The sequence below is a fragment of the Microcaecilia unicolor genome, chromosome 7 (genome assembly GCF_901765095.1).
Source record: "Microcaecilia unicolor chromosome 7, aMicUni1.1, whole genome shotgun sequence".
NCBI classification, from domain to species: domain Eukaryota; kingdom Metazoa; phylum Chordata; class Amphibia; order Gymnophiona; family Siphonopidae; genus Microcaecilia; species Microcaecilia unicolor.
In genome coordinates, this window is record NC_044037.1 from 288,834,921 (window position 1) to 288,856,026 (window position 21,106).

Here is a 21,106-nt window from a genome sequence, read left to right on the forward strand (position 1 = left end):
ATTCCATATTGATACTACTTGATATTGTAGAGATGCAGAATGATGCTAACTTAATTTCAACTTACAGTTCCTTCCGGAAAACATAATAAAAACTGGTCCCTAGTATTATATCTCGAAGTGGCACCATGAAGTAATGTTAAAAATTGCATCATATAGGCAGGAGCCTCATCAGCCAAAATCTTAAAAAAACCGTAACACAAAATTTAAAATCAATCTGTACCATAATTGGCCTGTTGGCTGCAGAAAGGGGAAAGGGAAATGGCACTTGATATACTGCCTTTCTGAGGTTTTTTTGCAACTACATTCAAAGCGGTTTACATATATTCAGGTACTTATTTTGTACCAGGGTCACAAGGAGCTGCAGTGGAAATCGAACTCAGTTCCCCAGGATCAAAGTCCACTGCACTAACCACTAGGCTACTATTGAGATTCTGTTGCTACTATTTGAGATTCTACATAGAATGTTGCTATTCCACTAGCAACATTCCATGTAGAAGCCTGCCCTTGCAGATCACCAATGCGGCCGCGCAGGCTTCTGTTTCTGTGAGTCTGACGTCCTGCACGTACGTTCAAGACGTCAGACTCACAGAAACAGAAGCCTGCGCAGCCGCGTTGCTGATCTGCAAGGGAAAGCTTCTACATGGAATGTTGCTAGTGGAATAGCAACATTCTATGTAGAATCTCCAATAGGGAAAGGGAAATGGGACTTGACATACCGCCTTTCTGAGGTTTTTGCAACTACATTCAAAGTGGTTTACATATATTCAGGTACTTATTTTGTACCAGGGTCACAAGGAGCTGCAGTGGAAATCGAACTCAGTTCCCCAGGATCAAAGTCCACTGCACTAACCACTAGGCTACTATTGAGATTCTGTTGCTACTATTTGAGATTCTACATAGAATGTTGCTATTCCACTAGCAACATTCCATGTAGAAGCCTGCCCTTGCAGATCACCAATGCGGCCGCGCAGGCTTCTGTTTCTGTGAGTCTGACGTCCTGCACGTACGTTCAAGACGTCAGACTCACAGAAACAGAAGCCTGCGCAGCCGCGTTGCTGATCTGCAAGGGAAAGCTTCTACATGGAATGTTGCTAGTGGAATAGCAACATTCTATGTAGAATCTCAAATAGTAGCAACAGAATCTCAATAGTAGCAACATTCCATCTAGAATCTCCAATAGGGAAAGGGAAATGGGACTTGACATACCGCCTTTCTGAGGTTTTTGCAACTACATTCAAAGCGGTTTACATAGTATATTCAGGTACTTATTTTGTACCAGGGGCAATGGAGGGTTAAGTGACTTGCCCAGAGTCACAAGGCCCTGCAGTGGGAATCGAACTCAGTTCCCCAGGATCAAAGTCCACTTCACTAACCACTAGGCTACTCCTCCACTGGCAACATTCCATGCAGAATCTCAAATAGGCTGGGATTCTGGAATCTTGCTGTTCTTTGGGGTTCTACATGGAATGTTGCTATTCTTTTGAGATTGTGAATGGAATCTTGTTAATGGGACTTGATATACTGCCTTTCTGAAGTTTTTGCAACTACATTCAAAGCGGTTTACATATATTCAGGTACTTATTTTGTACCAGGGTCACAAGGAGCTGCAGTGGGAATCGAACTCAGTTCCCCAGGATCAAAGTCCACTGCACTAACCACTAGGCTACGCCTCCATGCTGCATGATTCAAAGAGACATGAGTGAACTTTTTAAGGTAAGTGAAATCTTTCTGAAATATAGCTGGCATTGTGCACTGAAGATAAGAAGTTTGCTGTGCAAAGTGTGGGAACATTTCTTGCTTTACAACTGTGTGCTGGAGTGACACACTGAATAAGTAACTGGACATTAAAATTAAAATGTAGTTTTTTTTTTTTTCAGCCAGTGACTGAAAGGTAGGGGAGCTAAACAGACAGTTTAACAGGCTACTCAATGTGTCTGAGACTTTTTCCTATCCTGTGGTAAAAGGAGACCTGCGTTAGCATTGTGTTTCTGACGTGCTTTGAGGCCCCCTTTTACCAAGGTGGTAAGAGGCTAGGTTTAGTTTTTGTTTTGTTTTTTTTAAACAGGAAATGGCTGTGTGCTAATTACAGAGATTGGCACATGGCCATTTCCAGGGAGAGCCCTTACCACCACCTATTTAGGTGACGGAAAGGGATCTTGTGCTAAGCTGGTGGTAACCAGGCAAAATTGCCCGATTACTGCCATGTAAGAAAGCCCTGATGCGCTGGACGTGGGAACTACTGCTGGGCTCCTGCGGTAGCTCCAAACTGCTGTGCGACAATCTTTTTGTAGAAGGGCCCCTTAGAGATTAAGGAATGTTTCTACACTTAATACGAGATTACAGTGGTGATAGTATATGTTTTTCATATATCCACAAGGTGGCAGCACTGGCTAACATGTAATTCAGTGCCCTAGAAAGCAGGAACTGACTGAAAAACCTCAGTAGAAAAAACAGAAGGCATTCACCAGAAGTGTTTGAAAATGGCTCAATCCAGACACAGAAATGACTGCTGCCAGTTGTCTGGATATTTCCCCTAAAGTAGCTAAATTCTTCTTGACTTTACCAAGTTTTTGAATGAAGAAACCTGTAATTAATTTGGGAAAAATTCCTCGATTATTCACAAGCAATCCCCAAGTCTGTGGCCCCTCAGTGGGTTTGCATGCTTCACGGGGAGATTGAACTTACATACTTCAAGGGATGTAACTGTTTTATCAGGAGCAACTAACTTTTAAGGCTCTGGGATTGGGGCGAGTTCTGAACCACTTTGTTTACTTGAAGTATTAAAAATTGTTGAAACCGTGGCAACTACTACTTATCATTTCTATAGCGCTACAAGGCATACGCAGCGCCGTACACCATACACAAAAAGACAGTCCCTGCTCAAAGAGCTTACAATCTAGATAAGACAGGTAAACAGACAGAACAATAAGGGTAAGGGAATAAAGAGGTGAGGATAAAGGACAGGGCAAGTGAGTAGTGGTTAGGAGACAAAAGCAGTGGTAAAGAGGTGGGCTTTAAGTTTGGACTTGAAAATGGCCAAAGACGGGGCTAGACGTATAGGCTCGGGAAGTCTACTCCAGGCATGAGGTGCAGCAAGATAAAAGGAACAGAGTCTAGAATTAGCAGTAGAGGAGAAGGGGACAGATAAGAGAGATTTATCTACAAAACGGAGTACCCGAGGGGGGGGGGGGGGTAGGGACAGACAAGAGTGGAGAGGTACTGGGGAGCGGTAGAGTGAATGCATTTACAGGTTAACTGATAAGGTCAACTGATACAAGTTGCAAATTATAAAAATATTACAAGCCACAGTCCAGTTCATCTTGATCTTCATGGCTGGGCAGAGATACCATAGTCTAGGACCTCCCAGGACAAAGGGAATCTCTTAAAACTGCACTCAAATACCTTTAGGCTATCAGAGACCTCAGGATCATGACCAGCCCCCTACTATCTCTAGAACTCTTGTCCTCATGGACTCAGCTCCTAAGGGTTTCCTCGGGGGGGGGGGGGGGGGGGGGGGGGGGGGGGGGGAGGTCACAAAGGCCCTCGGCCCCCAAAGTTTCATGCTATCTACCACCGTCTCTTACCTACAGAGTGACGGGAACTCATTTTTCTGCTGCTGCCGCTCTGTTTAAACTGGGCTGATGCTTCTGGTTGGGAGGGAGCAGTGCTGTCTCTAGACAGAAATATTTGGGGTGGTGACACAGGGGCAACTAGATATGGAGGGGGGGGGGCAAGTCAAAGTGACATTTCCAAACATCATGCTTATCACATCACACACCCCTCCCCAATGCCCTTTTTGAATTAACAAAATAAGATGAAATGACCTTTATGCATAAAAAAGCCCTACGCCTCCAGTTAGATTTAGCTACCAGTTAAAACCACTAGGAGTGGCCTAGTGGTTAGGGTGGTGGACTTTGGTCCTGGGGAACTGAGTTCAATTCCCGGCACAGGCAGCGCCTTGTGACTCTGGGCAAGTCACTTAACCCTCCATTGCCCGCCGCATTGAGCCTGCCATGAGTGGGAAAGCGCGGGGTACAAATGTAACAAAAAAAAAAATTATAATTGATAGCATCATTCAATAAATTCTTCTGTGTGGAGTGAAGTCTGGATTCTCTAGAGGACTGCACAGAACCTCAATATAAACCTGTACCTCCAGTTCTATATCATAAATTCCATATTCAAGTTATCTTTGATCTCTTACTATTTGTTCACTATACTCACCATGATATTTGTTTACTATAATCAAAATGTCTTTATTGAATGTTTCATACTACCCAAGTTCTCTTACACCTGAAATGATTTATATACCTATCTCATCTCTAATTTATGTTATATTTCTCTACTCTAAATGCAATAATATTCTGTCTCTCTCCTTTTGGTAATGGCACCTGCCATTACGGCATAATGTAAGCCACATTGAGCCTGCAAAGAGGTGAGAAACTGTGGGATACAAATGCAATCAAACATATAAAAGGCGAGTGACCGACTCACTCGCAAATGCGCAGTAGAGACTTACTACTACTATTTTATTTAACATTTCTAGAGCGCTACAAAGTGTACGCAGCGCTGTACAAACACAGAAGAAAGACAGTCCCTGCTCAAAGAGCTTACAATCTAATAGACAAAAAGTAAAGCATTTAAATTTAAAATATTTAAGCAGTCAAGCACAAGAGAACAGTCACAGAAGGACAGAAGATGTTGAAGGGTGGTCAGTGTGATTAGGTGTAACTCTGGTTGGAGTAGTGGGAGAAGGTGATAGAAGAATAGAAATGGGTGAGGTAAAGTAATGAGTGGGTTGATAGGGAGGTTATATAAGACATGTCACTCTAGGGGTGGGTGGGTAGAGGGGTAGGGTGGGTAGGATTAAGTCTAAAGCAGGAGAAGGTATTCTCTGCAGCCTATCTGTGAGATGGAAAATGCTCTCTGAAGCTGCTGCTATAAGTTGTTAGTTTTCTCTCCCTGAAAGAGATCCAAGCCACACCCACGAAGTTCAAACTGTCAGTGGGGAGGGTGAGGGGAGGAAATGGCAGTGCTTGATGAAAAAGACTTCCCTCTCTGTCCCGCCCCCGCGTCAATACGTGATGACGAGGGCGGGACAGAGAGGGAAACTGCGCCGCCGAGGTTGATACCGCTCCCCCCCACCACCCGAGGTCGCCGCTACCGTTACCCCCCCCCTCTCTCCGCTACTAAACTTACACATCCATTCGCCGGAACGCAGCACGCACATCAGCTGAGCTGCCGTCGGCCTTCCTTCCCTGCCTGTGTCCCGCCCTTGCTGACGTTACGTCACAGGAGGGCGGGACACAGGCAGAGAAGGAAGGGCCGATGGCAGCTCAGCTGATGTGCGTGCTACGTTCCGGCGAATGGATGTGTAAGTTTAGTACCGGAGAAAGAGAGGGCCCAGGCTGGGTAGAGGGATGGCGGCGGCGACTCGGGGGGGGGGGGGGGGGAACGGTAGCGGTGGCGACCTCGCGGGGAGGGAGGGAGAGGGAAGGAAGGAAGGAAGGAAGGAAAACCCCAATACCAGCCCGTTTTTACGGGCTCAACTGCTAGTAAATAAATAAATTCCCCGACAGTGGAGCGATCCCACTTACAACACATCAACAAGAAAATATCGAAATTGTGATTATCAACTCAGGAGCAGCACATGCTCCTTCCACTGCCAGACACTTGGACTAAAAAGCAGATGGGTTTTTGTTTGTGTGGTGATTCTACAGATGTGGAGACCACCAGTCTAATGTTGTCCCAGGATGATTTTCGGGATGTTTTACAGAGTATGGTTATATCTAGATTGGATTACTTTAATGTTGTGTACCTCGGACTGTCTAGTATGAGGTGCAGGGCATTGCAATTGGTCCAGTATGCGGCAGCTAGACCTTGTGGCTGGGATTCCCAGGTCTGAGAATATAACACCGGTGCTGTGTTAGTCCACTCTTAAGGTTATCAATAGAAATCAAACAAAATAAAACATGGAAAAGAAAATCAGATGATACCTTTTTTTATTGGACATAACTTAATACATTTCTTGATTAGCTTTCGAAGGTCGCCCTTCTTCCTCAGATCGGAAATAAGCAAATGTGGTAGCAGGTAGTACATATAAGAGAAACATCAAAGCATTACTTTGACAGTCTGACAGAGTGGGAGGGTGGGGGTGGGTAGGAGGTACACATGGGGACATCAAAGCATTTCATTGATATTCTAACAGGATGGGTGTGGATAGGTGAGGGGTGGGGTGTTTTTACTTATATACACTGTCAGCTAGCACATTTGCTTATTTCCGATCTGAGGAAGAAGGGCAACCTTCGAAAGCTAATCAAGAAATGTATTAAGTTATGTCCAATAAAAAAGGTATCATCTTATTTTCTTTTCCATGTTTTATTTTGTTTGATTTCTATTGAACACCGGTGCTGAAATGACTGCATTGGCTGCCTTTGCTTTTTCGAATGTTTTAAAGCACTGCTTTTGGTCCATCTGGCCTTGCATGCAGATGCACCTCAGTAGTTTGTTCAAGCAATACGTGTTTACTGTCCACGACACACATTCGGAGAACACGATGCGGCTATCTCTGGACAAAGCAGGGGAAGTTTTGTTATGTTGAAACGAGCCTATCTGCCTTAGTTCATTTATGAAATGCCCTCCTGGGACCACTTCGCCTATGCAGCAAGGTGGCTCAGTTTAAGAAATTGCTAAAAACACAGTTGTTTGTAGAAGCTTTTATGTAACAGCAGTGAGTGTTAATAGTACTGATGCAGAGCAATACTTACAGTATATTTATTTAGGTCATTTATATCCCACATTATCCCAAACAAGTTTGAGTTCAATGTGGCATACAATAAACAGTATAGGATACATAAAGAATAATGCATAAGGAAGTAATTTGTTGTAAGAATTCAATTTTACAATACAGTATCGTAAATATACTGGGATAGCTATGGATGTTTAACATTTAGAAAATCTATTATGAATGAGAAATTGTACATGAAAAAAAGAGAAGGTTAATGGTAAATAGAGTAATAACCAATTCAGATAATAATTAATTGTTTGAGATATGGTCATTCTTTGTGAGGGTTTGTTTGAATAGGAACAATTTGAGAATTTTTGCAGAATTTAGCATATTCCTTTATATTTCTTATTTTGGGTGGTAAGGAGTGGAGGAGTGGCCTAGTGGTTAGGGTGGTGGACTTTGGTCCTGGGGAACTGAGGAACTAAGTTCGATTCCCACTTCAGGCACAGGCAGCTCCTTGTGACTCTGGGCAAGTCACTTAACCCTCCATTGCCCCATGTAAGCCGCATTGAGCCTGCCATGAGTGGGAAAGCGCAGGGTACAAATTTAACAAAAATAAAATAGATACTATTGGAGATTCTACATGGAATGTTGCTACTATTGGAGATTCTACATGGAATGTTGCTATTCCACTAGCAACATTCCATGTAGAAGGCTGCGCAGGCTTCTGTTTCTGTGAGTCTGACGTCCTGCACGTACGTGCAGGATGTCAGACTCACAGAAGCAGAAGCCCTGCGCGGCCACATTAGTGATTTGCAAGGGCCTAGTGGTTAGGGTGGTGGACTTTGGTCCTGGGGAACTGAGGAACTGAGTTCGATTCCCACTTCAGGCACAGGCAGCTCCTTGTGACTCTGGGCAAGTCACTTAACCCTCCATTGCCCCATGTAAGCCGCATTGAGCCTGCCATGAGTGGGAAAGCGCAGGGTACAAATGTAACAAAAATAAAATAGATACTATTGGAGATTCTACATGGAATGTTGCTACTATTGAGATTCTACATGGAATGTTGCTACTATTGGAGATTCTACATGGAATGTTGCTAGTCCACTAGCAACATTCCATGTAGAAGGCTGCGCAGGCTTCTGTTTCTGTGAGTCTGACGTCCTGCACGTACGTGCAGGACATCAGACTCACAGAAGCAGAAGCCTGCGCGGCCACATTGGTGATCTGCAAGGGCCGACTTCTACATGGAATGTTGCTAGTGGGACTCTGGGCAAGTCACTTAACCCTCCATTGCCCCATGTAAGCCGCATTGAGCCTGCCATGAGTGGGAAAGCGCAGGGTACAAATGTAACAAAAATAAAATAGATACTATTGGAGATTCTACATGGAATGTTGCTACTATTGGAGATTCTACATGGAATGTTGCTAGTCCACTAGCAACATTCCATGTAGAAGGCTGCGCAGGCTTCTGTTTCTGTGAGTCTGACAGAAGCAGAAGCCTGCGCGGCCACATTTGTGATTTGCAAGGGCCTAGTGGTTAGGGTGGTGGACTTTGGTCCTGGGGAACTGAGGAACTGAGTTTGATTCCCAATTCAGGCGCAGGCAGCTCCTTGTGACTCTGGGCAAGTCACTTAACCCTCCATTGCCCCATGTAAGCCGCACTGAACCTGCCATGAGTGGTAAAGCGCAGGGTACAAATGTAACAAATAAATAAGGAGTTCCACCATTTGGCTCCTAGTTAAGTGAAGTCTGTAGAGTGGACAGTTTTGTAGATCACTTTTTTTTGCAATTTGAATATATTGAGAATATGAATGATTATGTGACATGTAATGTGTTTACTTAGTTTTTTGTTTTTATTATGTATGTCATGTATGTCTGATTTGTAAATTGCCTAGATTATAGGCGATATATAAATGTCTAAATAAATAAATGTAAAAAGCAATAAATTGAACAAATTAACATAGAAAAAATAAGAATATGAAGAAAAATTGTCCTGAAAAAGGGAAGGCACCAAAAAGGCAACAGTTTGACAGCTGAAGAGAGATTCAAATAATAACCTCTCTGCTCCATGGAAAACGATAGACTGCCGGTCCTGGTTTTGAGAGTTGGGCAGGAAGGCACTTGCACTGCCTCAAAGATTTAACGTGACAGTGCACGTGTCAGTGTCTGCACTGGGCTCTGTAGATGATGTCACCCACATAGTAGATGACGGCAGAAAAAGACCTGCACGGTCCATCCAGTCTGCCCAACAAGATAAACTCATATGTGCTACTTTTTGTGAATACCCTACCTTGATTTGTACCTGTCCTCTTCAGGTGTGAGAACATTATGCCTTCTTGCCTTGGAGAGAGGTGTTTTTTTTTTTTTTTTAAATACTAAAAAAATAAAACTTGGACTAAGTACCCTTACAAAAAACAGGTGTAGATATGTGCAGGAACTTTTTCCTTAGGAAATTTTCAAAGTAAAAGTATACAAGTATTTTTACTCTGAAAACTTGTGAAAAGTCCTCAGTAAGAATTCCCTGCAGATATGCAGGAATATTGAAAACTGCCCTCTCACTGAATTAACTGATATTAGAGACTAGAGTACCTGCAGTGAACAACGACCGGTTCATCTCTGTCATTCCGTTTTTTTCGTACAAGAGACACAAAATCCAGGAAGTCACTAGAATCATCAGGAACTCCATGGTCAGGCCATGCTATGTACTGGATCTGGGTGAGCTGACGGCTTTCATTTTTCTGAGCATGAAGAAAGAAATTAGAAATATTTAGGGATGCCCTTTTCATATTCTAAACACTTATATAGTATCCCACTATAAACCTTTATAAGCACCTCAATTCATAAAACAAGAAATTTTTTTAATTTTTAAATTTTTTTTAAAGTATTTAAATGGCCTCAGCGATGTCCATTGCCATCCAAAATTATCATAATGGCAATGTTACACGACATCCATCATCTTCATAAGCCCACTTAAGTTGCTCTTTATTTATTATTTCAAAAACTATTATTAATATAATGTTAACTTAGCTTCTTTGTCTTAGATGTTCATTTCTTCTAACTCAGGGGGGAATGCCCGACATATGTTTCGCCCGAGACCGAGCTGTCTCAAGGACCACCCCCTAAGAATTTTTAGCGCCAGCTCTGCCCTGAATTAGTCTGAACAAATGCATATTCTAAGCATTCTACTAAGAATCCATTAAAGCCAAGAAAAATGGGGTGCACAAGTGAGGCAACTGGGTTAAAGCTAGATGAAGTGGTGTCTTGTATTATAAATTTGGGAGAAGACCTCCTTTCCCCAGTTTCTTCTCCCTCTGCTATAACCTATTCCTCAATATTCCTCTGCCTACAGTCTTCCTTTCCCCATTTCCAGTCCTTGGGGTTCTCTCTCACAGTGTCCTCTCTTTCAGGGTGCAGCTACCCACCTCCCATCCCACATCTTTCCCCCTCTTCCTTCTATTATTCCAATCCCCAGCTCTTCAGCCTTCACTCAACACTCTTTGCTAAATTTTCTCCCTCCTAGGTTGTCTACCATGGCTTATCACCAGGTCTTCTCTCCTCTTCTCCCCATATTTCCTTTCTGAGTTCAATTTCTCTTAGTTATCCCCCATGGTCCCTACCCAACGTTTGTTCCTTTAATCAACTACGTCCCCTCCCTCCCCCCCCCCCCCCCCCCCCCCCACATGGCTATATCCAGTTCTTCTCTCCGTTATACCTTTCCTCACAAAACCTCCATCTTTGCTCCATCTTCCAAGCTATCCCTCTATGAGCTCTTCCTGGCTCTACTCCCTACTATATTTATTTATCGTACATTTATACCCCACTTTTTCCCACAGTTGTTCAGGCTCAAAGTGGCTTACAATGTTTCAGATCAGAGGTGATACAATTACAATCAAATCAGATAGAATGGAAGAAACAGGCAAAGAAGAAAATAGGGAAAGAATAAGAGTCCAAAAACGCAGAGCTTAAGAGGACACCAATATCTTCAAACAACAAATCAATCCTCATTCAATATAAATCCTTATAGTATAGCTGCATACTTCATAAATATCAATTGACAAAAAATTGGAGGAAATAGCTTCAACAGACTCTGTTCTTTTATTATTATTATTTTTTTATTATTATTTGTAGCATTTGTATCCCACATTTTCCCACCGATTTGCAGGCTCAATGTGGCTTACATTTGCCATAAGCACAGCCAATGTATTCAAGGAGCTCTTGCTGTCATCATCAGCAAAAAAACCTCTACACTCAGTCTCATGCTTACAACAGATTAAAAAAAACAAAAAACCCTTATCTTTTCAGGATGCCCAGCGTTTTCCCACTAGCAATGGCCGACTATGGGCAAAGTTTCGGAACTTCCTCAGGGTCCGCGGCAGGTATCGTTCACTGTTGTAGCTATCCGGTTCACGAACGATACCTGCCGCGGACCCTGAGGAAGTTCCGAAACTTTGGCCACAATTGGCCATGGCTATTGGGAAAATGCTGGGCATCTTGAAAAGATAAGGTTTTTTTTTTTTCGATCTTCTCCCTACTATGCCACCCCAACTGGCAACAGACTGACTTTTATGTACACTGAGGTTGGCACCAAGACATTCCTATAGAGGTGGATCAGCAGAAAGGAGGGCTGAGCATGCAACACAAACTGAAGATGTACTGGTGAACATATGGCCATCTGTACAGGAGTATATGCCTCCTCCTGCAAAAGTGACACAACCGACAAGCCATATTATACAATTTAAAGTCTGGAGCTCCAGGCCTCCAGTTACCCACTAAATTCTGAAATTTTATTTTCATTTTTTTACCCTTACAACAAAACCTTGAAATTAAACTAGATAAGAGTTTCAAATCCCTAGTCATCAAATACAAAGGCAAGGTTTGTAAGTAACACAACTATTTAGGAAAAATAACCATATTAAAAAGTGCAACGCAGACTAAAAGGTAGAAGGGAAGACCAGAACATCGTTTCAGTAATTTTTTTTTTTTTTTTTTTTAGTTTAAACGTTTTTTATTGACATTGCAGCAACACAAACATTGTCATACAGGCTCTGCATATAACGGCCATCCAGCCTCAATCTAAATATACAACAATTGCTAACTAACATACAGCATTTGTGAATTTTATGCCAACATTTATTACCCCATCAAATATACCTATCCTCCCCCCGCCCTCTCCCATCCCATTCCCTTCCTTAACCCCCCCTTTTATCCCAGACCTGGAAAACCATTCAATAACAGCCCGTGGAGTTCACCCTGTATTTAAAAGTAAACTACGACCTCTATGGCTTAGACTTTGCAAATAAGGGCCCCAGACAGCCAAAAATGTGACTCTCTTTTTCTGTGAGAACCTAGATTCTCCATCCTCCCAAGACACCAGCTGATGCAACTGGTTTCTCCAGTGCCAGTATGCCGGAGGATCCTTGACAGTCCAGTACTGTAAGATACATTTCCTGGCCAGTAAGCTCATCTTACGGAGCATTAATGTTTCAAAGCGGTTCCGCCCTCTAAAGGACCCCGGAATGTCTAAAATAAATTGTTCAGCTGTCCCCAAGATCCGTAGCCCCAGCCGCTCCTCCCAAAAACCTCGAACTTGTGTCCAAAACCTTTTCCAAGTTGGGCAGCTCCAAAACATATGCAGCATTGTGCCCGGATGTCTTCCACATCTGAGACAATCTGGGCTGCGATTCCCTCCCATAAGTGCTAGTTGAGCTGTAGTTACATATCCCCTATGAATACAGCGATAGGCACATTCTCTCAAACGAGCATCTGATACTAACAAGGGTATTCATGCTATCGATTTGGTAATATCCCATGATGTTACCACAACTCCCAATTCCTTTTCCCAAGCACTCCTCAACTGTCTGTAGTCCCTGGGGGGTCGCCATCCTGATATTGTTTTATGAAGCAAAGATATTGTGAGTTCGCCCTCACCAAATGAGTGAAAAAATTCTCGTACTTTTTCCCCCAACCGAGTTCTCAGAGGATCTCCCGGTAAAGAAGTGATATAGTGCCGCACTTGTCGTATAGCAAATCTATTCCCCCAGGAGTCACCTACCTTCCCCAATAATTCCTCGTCAGTAAGGGGCTGCCCATCTTCATCCACCAGGTGTTCCAAATTAGAAATTCCCCGCCTAGCCCATTCAACAAAATATCGGCTTGACAATCCTGGCAAAAATGCGCCATTCCCACATATGGTTATCAAATCCGTTGTTGTTGGGTCCCCCCCTAGTTGTCGTATAAGCACTCCCCACACCTCTCGGAGCGATTGCAACATCACGCTTTTACTTAATCCTTCCGGTAGATCTCGTGTTTTGTGGTGTAAAAACGAAAAAAGCTGGTAAGGTTCCCAAAGTGCTGCCTCCAGCGTTGTGGGAGTGTATCGTTGTGTATCTAAACACCAAATTTCTAGATAACGCAACTGGCATGCTTGATTATATAGTTCTAAATTTGGCATACCCATTCCTCCTCGGCTCCAGCTGCCTACTAACTGTGAGAAACGAACCCGTGGCTTCTTGCCTCTCCAACAAAACTTTGATGCTAACTTGTAAAAACTCTTCAAGTCTTTCCGTCGGAGCCAAACCGGGATGGTCTGCATCACATAGAGCCACTTGGGGAACAACACCATTTTAATCAAATTTACTCTCCCTAACACTGACAACGGCAAGTCCATCCATCCTTGTAGCACCTGCTGGGTCTCCTCTAACAGCCAAGTAATATTAAGATCATATAACCGCGAGAGATCCATAGGCATCAAGATTCCTAGATACTTAAAGGAGGTTTGTGCCTTCCTCAGAGGGAACTCTCCTCTCCACCGCCTCCACACTTCCTCGGAGGAGGCCAAGGCCTCCGATTTCTCTAAATTCAAACTGAGGCCCGCATAGTCTCCGTATTCGGAGAAGATCTCTAATAGAGCGTTCAAGGATTCTTGTGGGTCTGTTAAATGGACCAAGATGTCATCTGAGAAAGCCGCTACTTTAAAGACCTCGTTCCCTATCTTTACCCCTGCCACCGCTTTCTGTTCCTCAATTTCTCTCAACAAGGGATCCAGTGTTAGCACAAATAATAACGGTGACAGAGGACAACCTTGGCGGGTTCCCCGGCCTATTTCAAAATCTTTTGTCTCAATCCCATTTACCGATATTCTGGCCTTTGGCGCTGAGTACAATGCTTTGATCCCTGATAGAAATCTATCCGTGAAGCCATATTTCTGAAGAACAGCATATAGGAAATTCCATTTTACTTTATCAAAAGCTTTTTCAGCGTCAAAGCTTATTATCAAAGAATTTTCCTTCCCTCGACACCTGGCTTCTAATGAGGTCAAGACCCTGCAAACATTCTTAGTGATTTTCCGTCCCCTTACAAACCCCACTTGGGAGTCATGTATAAGATGCGGCAGGATTCTCGCTAATCTGTTTGCTAAGATCTTAGCCATTAATTTCACTTCATAATTTAGAAGCGAAATAGGCCTATATGATTCAACTAGTTCCGGGTCCTTCCCTTTCTTAGGGAGTACTATAATACAAGCTGTATTTAAATCCGGAGGCATCCTTTCCTGCTCTATTAATATGTTAAACATTGCAGCTCGGTAGCCATCTACTCCCGGCGCTTTAAGCAGCGCGCTTTGGTTAATCGCCAGAAACACCTCATCTGGTGTAATAGGAGTATTAAGTCGCTGCGCCTCTTGAGGGGTCAGTGTTGGTAGACCCATCTGATCTAAGTAGGAGTCTCCCGACAGACCGTCCTCCGGTGGGGCCTCATATAATCTTTTGTAATATTGATAGAAACTCTCACTAATTTCCTTGTCCGTGTGGACTCGTTCTCCCTGCCTCTTCTTCATAGTCAAAATCCTAGTTTTACCCTGTTTGGTTGCAATCAGGTGCGCCATCAAACGACCACATTTGTTCCCATGCTTATATAATTGATATTTATAATAGATTTGCGATTTAACTGCTTTATAATGAAGTATTTCATTTAATTTAGTCTGCAAGAGCATTAAATGTTGTCTATTCTCAACGGAGGCCTGCTGCCCATATCTCCTCCGAGCTCTGCATACTAACTGACTCAACCTCAGTATCTCTCTATTCCTAGTCTTACGTTTGTGAGCCATATAGCTGATGATTTCTCCTCGAAATACTGCTTTAGCCGCCTCCCAGTACAGGACCGGGTCTTCTGCGTGTATTGCATTGTGTACTTTGTAATCCCGCCAACTCTGATGTATGGAGGCCCTAAAACCCCGATCCCGATATAGCTCCGCGGGAAACACCCATCTCCGTGCCCCTCCCCTCTCTTCCTTAGGCACCCAGCTCAATTCCACCCAGGCATGATCCGATATCACATCTGCTCCTATTGCAGATGTCGTCACTGAATTGAACATCCGTTCTGAAATCAACAAATAATCAATTCGTGCCTGTGTGCCGTGTGCCCTTGAGAGGTGTGTATAATCTCTCCCCTGCGGATTGAAAATCCTCCAGACATCCACTAGCCCCACCTATCGACAAAGATTAGGCAGCCCCCGAGACTCCTGTCTAAGCTCATTCCTCCTAGCCCCGGTACTATCGATCAAGGGGTCCATCACCATATTAAAGTCTCCCCCTACTATTATGGGCAAAGATTTGCTCGTTAACAATCGCGAGGTGATCATCTTATAGAACTTCCGATCATATTGGTTTGGAGCATATACGTTGCCAAACAACATGATTTGGCGCTGTATATGAGCCTCACACAACAAAAATCTACCCCCTGGATCAGTGAAGTTCACCTCCACCTAATCCACTATTCCTTTTCTAAACAGGATGGCAACCCCCCCTTTCTTTCCCTGTGCAGCTGCGGATACACAATCCCCCACCCACCAAGTTCGCAATTTAGCATGCTCCCCAGCCGTTAGATGGGTTTCCTGGAGGAGGGCTATATCGACTTTATGTCTTTGCAAATGCTGCAAAATTTTTGAACGTTTAATTGGGGACAAGATCGCTCCCACATTCCATGTAACTATTTTTAGTGGACCCAGTTCACATAAGAAATTTGTTCACAAGATGTATACCATTTATACAATGAAAAGGGATGTCCCAGCCTCCACCCCTCTTCATACACTGTCCTAAGCCATTTTAGTTCATTCTCAAACCCCACTAGCCGTATCTCCCAGGTCTCATTCCCCCCCATCCCCCAAACCCCCCCTCTTCCCCTTTATGAAACCCAACTATCCCCTGAAACCCCAACCTCCCTTCTACAAAACCCCAGTCTCTAAATGAGACCATCACGTATAACACCTCCTACCCCCCTCCCTCTCGTAAGCCAACTAACACAAATTGTTTTCCCTCATCTTCCCTCTCTTCAGTATGTCTCTAACTTATGGTTGAGTAACTTTTTCAGTTAGTCTCAAAAAACAGCATTAAACAAACTTCACACAACCTTATTCCAGAGTTCTCAGGCTTTCTCTCTGGACTGTAAGGAGGATCCTCCCCAGCCCTCTGCAAGAACGTCCCTGGGATGGCCCTCGGCAGTATCTCTCTGATATTAATCCAAGCCACTCTGGCAGAATCGACACAATTCTTTGGTGTAAAAGTTATACCTCGATTCTCTGTAGTGTTCTGCTCAATAATCCCAGGCTTCTGCCAAATCCATTGTACAGCACACGTCCCAGGGATTCTAGTTGCCTAAGAAATTCTCCTAGGCTTCCTTTTGTAGTCAGAATCTTGCCGATCCACCAATTCCGCTCATCGAATTGGGTCTTAACATCTTCCAAATCTAATTAACATTTTGTAATCCAGTTTGTTGTATCCATGCTTTCCTCGATCCCATCTTCCATGAGATATCTGTTGATTCTCCATTTAACCTCCCAATCAGCGGTGTTCCACGGAGTTCAAAAAAGCTTGTGCTTGTTCGATTGTTGTATAAACCTGCGTGACCGCTTGATAGGTGATTCTTAATTTAGCTGGATATTGCAGCGCAAATCGAATTTTCTTTTCAAAAAGTTTTGTGCAGATAGGAGAGAACTTCCTTCTCTGCATCGCCACTGCTGCAGAGTAGTCCTGGAAACATAAGATCTTTTTATTCCCATATTGCAGCTCCTGGTCTTTCCTCAAAGCCTGCAGTATTGCCTCTTTGTGCGCAAAATTTAAGATGCGGCAGATCACCACTCTTGGACGTGTGGCTTCCGCAGGCTTGGGCCCCACTCGATGTGCTCTCTCTACCTGAAGAACTCCCAGGTCTTCTGGGAGTTGTAGTTGTTCTGGCAACCATTTTTCCAAAAATACCCGCAGGTTTACAGTCTCCAAGGCCTCAGGCAGACCCACAAATCTTAAATTATTCCTCCGTGATCTATTCTCGAGGTCTTCAAGCTTTCCTTCATAGCTTTCCACCATGGTTTTAAGCTTAATATTTTCCTCCTCCATTTTGTGCACTTTGTCTTCGAGGGCTCCATGACGTTGCTGATACTCCGCCAGTTCTTTAGTAAGCTGTCCCAAGTTTTCCTGGACTAGCGTTATTTTACTGTCGATGGGCCTCAAGCGTCGATCCAGCAGAGGTTCCATGGCGGCCGTCACCTCCGCCGCCACCTCCGCCACCCACACGGAGCTCAAGGCAGTCGCAGCCGGGCTCGCCGGAGCCGCCATTTTTTCCTCGCCGGCCCGCGTCTTTTCTTTTTCTCGGCGAACGCTTTTCGCCGCCATGGATTCCTCCGTGAGTACCGCCGATTTAATTACCTTCCCTTCTTGTTGCGGGCTAATGTGTTTATCGATTCTTTACTGGGGCAGTTTCCTGGATTTTGAGGGTTTAGTGGGTAGGCTGGCCGGAGCGGAGATTTCAACAACCGCTCCTGGTCATGGCGTCACGTGATCCTCCTCGTTTCAGTATTTTATAAAACTCAAAAGACAAATCATCCACTCCAGGCACTTTGTGCAGGGGACTAGTCTGAATGCCCCACTACACTTCAGCCTTTGAGATAGGCGTATGGAGCAAAAGCTTCTGTGGCTCCATTAAATGAGGTAACGACTGCCCTAAAAGATAAGAGGAGTTCTCCAGATTAACATCCTCCGGACAGGAATACAGATGCTCATAAAAGTCCCCAAAAACGGTAAAAATGACTCCCTCAGACTGAACATAACGCCCCATGCTATCTCGTACTTGGACCACTCGACACAGACTAGCCACCTGCATCACCAAACGGGTCAACGATAATAAGCATAGGTCCATGGAACTTTAGAGTGGATCAGCTGGTTTAATGCAGCATGAGAGGCTAACAAACAAGCTTTATTGCTAGGACGACTACCAAAAAGTTGCCGGTCCTTTTTGACTTGGGCTTCTAAGCAAAGCTCTGCCTCCCAAGCTTGCTTCTTATGAAGCAAGTAAGAAAGAATATCACCCTTAAGAATAGCCTTTGCAGCTTCCCAAAAATGTACAGGATGCTCAGAAAAACAGTCTTGATTATGAGCCACATATTCTTTCCACTGACCAAGTATATAGGAATGAAATTTAGTATCATTATATAACTGTCTGGGAAATCTCCAGTGAAACCCTCCCTTGTAGCTCGAACCCCAATTCAAGATTATCCAAATCAAGGCATGGTCTGATACCTGAGTGGGGCCAATCTCCGCCTGTTGCAAAACAAAAAGAAGACAAAATCGAGGAGGTAGAAACTAATCAATATGCGACTGGATATCATGAGCCTTGAGTGATGAGTGAAATCCTTTTCACCAGGATGGAAAAATCTCCAAGAGTCAAGCAAGTCCAGGGAAGCACACAACAAAGGAACTCCCCTAGAATAATCCACTGCAGTGAACTATCCAACAAGAGATCAAAGATTGTATTAAATTCTCCTCCTATGATGATGGGATTATTATCAAAAGTGTGTAAATGTCAAATAAGTACTTTAAAAAATGTTAATCATATTGGTTAGGTGTATAAACATTAACCAACAACAATAGCTTATGATCAAAATAACATGGGCTACAATAGATTTCCCCATCAGGTCCACTACAACACAGTTCTTTTCTAACAGCAAACCCTTCCAAAATAAAATAACCACCCCTGCCTTCCTAGTTTGCGTAGGACCCTCTATGTAACCCACCAGTGACACGGTTTCTTATGTTCCAAAGAGTTCAAATGCGTTTCTTGAAGCATGACCACCTGGGCCTTCTGCCTATTGAAAATTTGCAAGAGTTTACTACCTTTAATAGGGGATATGATGACTACATTCCAAGACACCAATTTAACCATACTCCCCAACACCCAGAGCAAGCAAAGTATGAAAGAATCTAATAAGAACAATGACCAAGGGCACCCCAGCCTACAACCTCCTCTACCCGACACAACCAGTACAGGGTTCCTTGGAGCGAGGAGACAAGGGAAAAAAAGAACAAGATAAAGGACAAGAAGCCCCAAAGAACAACAGATAGAATAGCCAAAAATATCAGTTAACCCCGCATAGCAACAAACACCCCCCCACCCCCCAACATCAGCAGTCATACATCCCTCCCCATACCCCCGTTCCCAAACAAACAAAAGACCCCCTCCTTCCATGCCCTCAATCACCTTCCAAACGAGTTTGCTAATAACACTCATCACATATCGGTACCTCTTCCACCATTAGTCCTCATCCCAAAGTGAAATAATACTTCTCTATATATGCATGAAAAGGCAAATGTAAATAGTGCAGAGCAACTAAAACTCAATTCCAAACCCCACCATCCAGTATAACATTGCAATAGAACCCAAAAGAAAAGCTAGTATACCAAACAGGCAACAAAGTGCAGGAAAACTCTAAAGACATGTCAAGTGCCTTTGATATGGTTGACCACGGAATCCTATTACACATACTTGAATATTTTGGCATCGGAGGCAATGTCCTAAACTGGTTCAAGGGGTTCCTAACCTTGCGCTCATATCAAGTCACATCAAATTCAACTACGTCTGCTGCATGGACACCTGAATGTGGAGTACCGCAGGGATCCCCCCTCTCGCCAACTATTTTTAACCTGATGATGACCCCCTTGGCAAAACTTCTATCAAATCACAACCTTATCCCTTACATATATGCAGATGATGTAACGATATATATTCCTTTCAAACAAGACATTAATGAAATCTCCAACGAAATCAACCAAAGTTTACACATCATGAATACCTGGGCAGATGCATTCCGACTGAAACTGAACGCAGAAAAAACTCAATGCCCCGTACTTACCTCCCAATACAACACGAATAAATTTACCGCTATCAACACACCTAAACTAAATCTGCCAATCTCTGAAACTTTAAAAATCCTTGGTGTCACTATTGACCGCCACCTAACACTTGAGACTCACGCGAACAACACAACCAAAAAGATGTTCTACTCCATGTGGAAACTGAAAAGAATAAGACCATTCTTTCCAAGATCCGTCTTCCGCAGCCTAGTGCAATCACTTGTACTCAGCCATCTGGACTACTGCAACTCACTATACGCAGGCTGCAAAGAACAAATACTGAGGAAACTTCAAACAGCCCAGAATACAGCAGCCAGACTCATCTTCGGAAAACCAAAATACGAAAGTGCAAAACCCTTACGTGAGAAACTACACTGGCTCCCACTCAGGGAACGTATCACCTTTAAACTATGCACCTTAGTCCACAAAATCATTCACGGTGAAGCCCCTGCATACATGTCTGATTTAATAGACCTGCCACCCAGAAACGCTAAAAGATCATCCCGAACTTTCCTCAATCTCCACTTCCCTAAGTGCAAAGGCATAAAATACAAAGTACTGCATGCATCAACCTTCTCCTATATGAGCACGCAATTCTGGAATACACTACCACGCAACCTGAAAATGACCTACGAATTAACCGACTTCCGCAAACGATTGAAGACTTATCTCTTTGAGAAAATTTATTGCAAGGATCAAAACACATGAAGTCCAAACACACTAATAGAAATGCATCAATACACTCTCTTCTGAATTCTCTTACCCCATATTTTCACCACACTTAAAACTCCACCCACAGATAAAAATGTTATACCCTATGTTCTCTTACTATTGTTCTATCGCCCTATCTTTTCCCCATTGTAACATTCCATGGTTTCTACGCCCCAAACGATTTTGACTTGACTTTGTCTTCCCATAACTCCTCACAATATAACCCATACAAGAAAGTCTCTGGATGATTTTTTAGCATTACATGCAGAATCTCATAGAGCTATCAACACGTAATGCTAAAAAATCATCCAGAGACTTTCTTGTATTACACTTCCCTCAATGTAATAAAATCAATTATAAAACTATCCACAATGCTAGATTTTCATACCAAAGTACAACAAACTCTTTGCCCAAACAACTCCGTCAAACTGAAGACTATCTCATCTCATATTTAATAAACTATCGAAAACTCACTTGATGTTTGACCACT

At 43.4% G+C, this 21,106-nt stretch overlaps 1 protein-coding gene across 4 annotated transcripts in view; it reads right to left on the reverse strand.

The window, feature by feature from the left end:
- Nucleotides 1-21,106, reverse strand: part of PTPN4 (protein tyrosine phosphatase non-receptor type 4) — a 340,947-nt gene that overhangs the window by 13,660 nt on the left and 306,181 nt on the right. For all 4 annotated transcript variants that reach the window (XM_030209948.1, XM_030209949.1, XM_030209947.1 and 1 more), the window contains one exon: nucleotides 9,317-9,465. In XM_030209948.1, coding sequence (XP_030065808.1) covers nucleotides 9,317-9,465 — 149 coding nt within the window. The remainder of the gene's footprint in view (nucleotides 1-9,316; nucleotides 9,466-21,106) is intronic.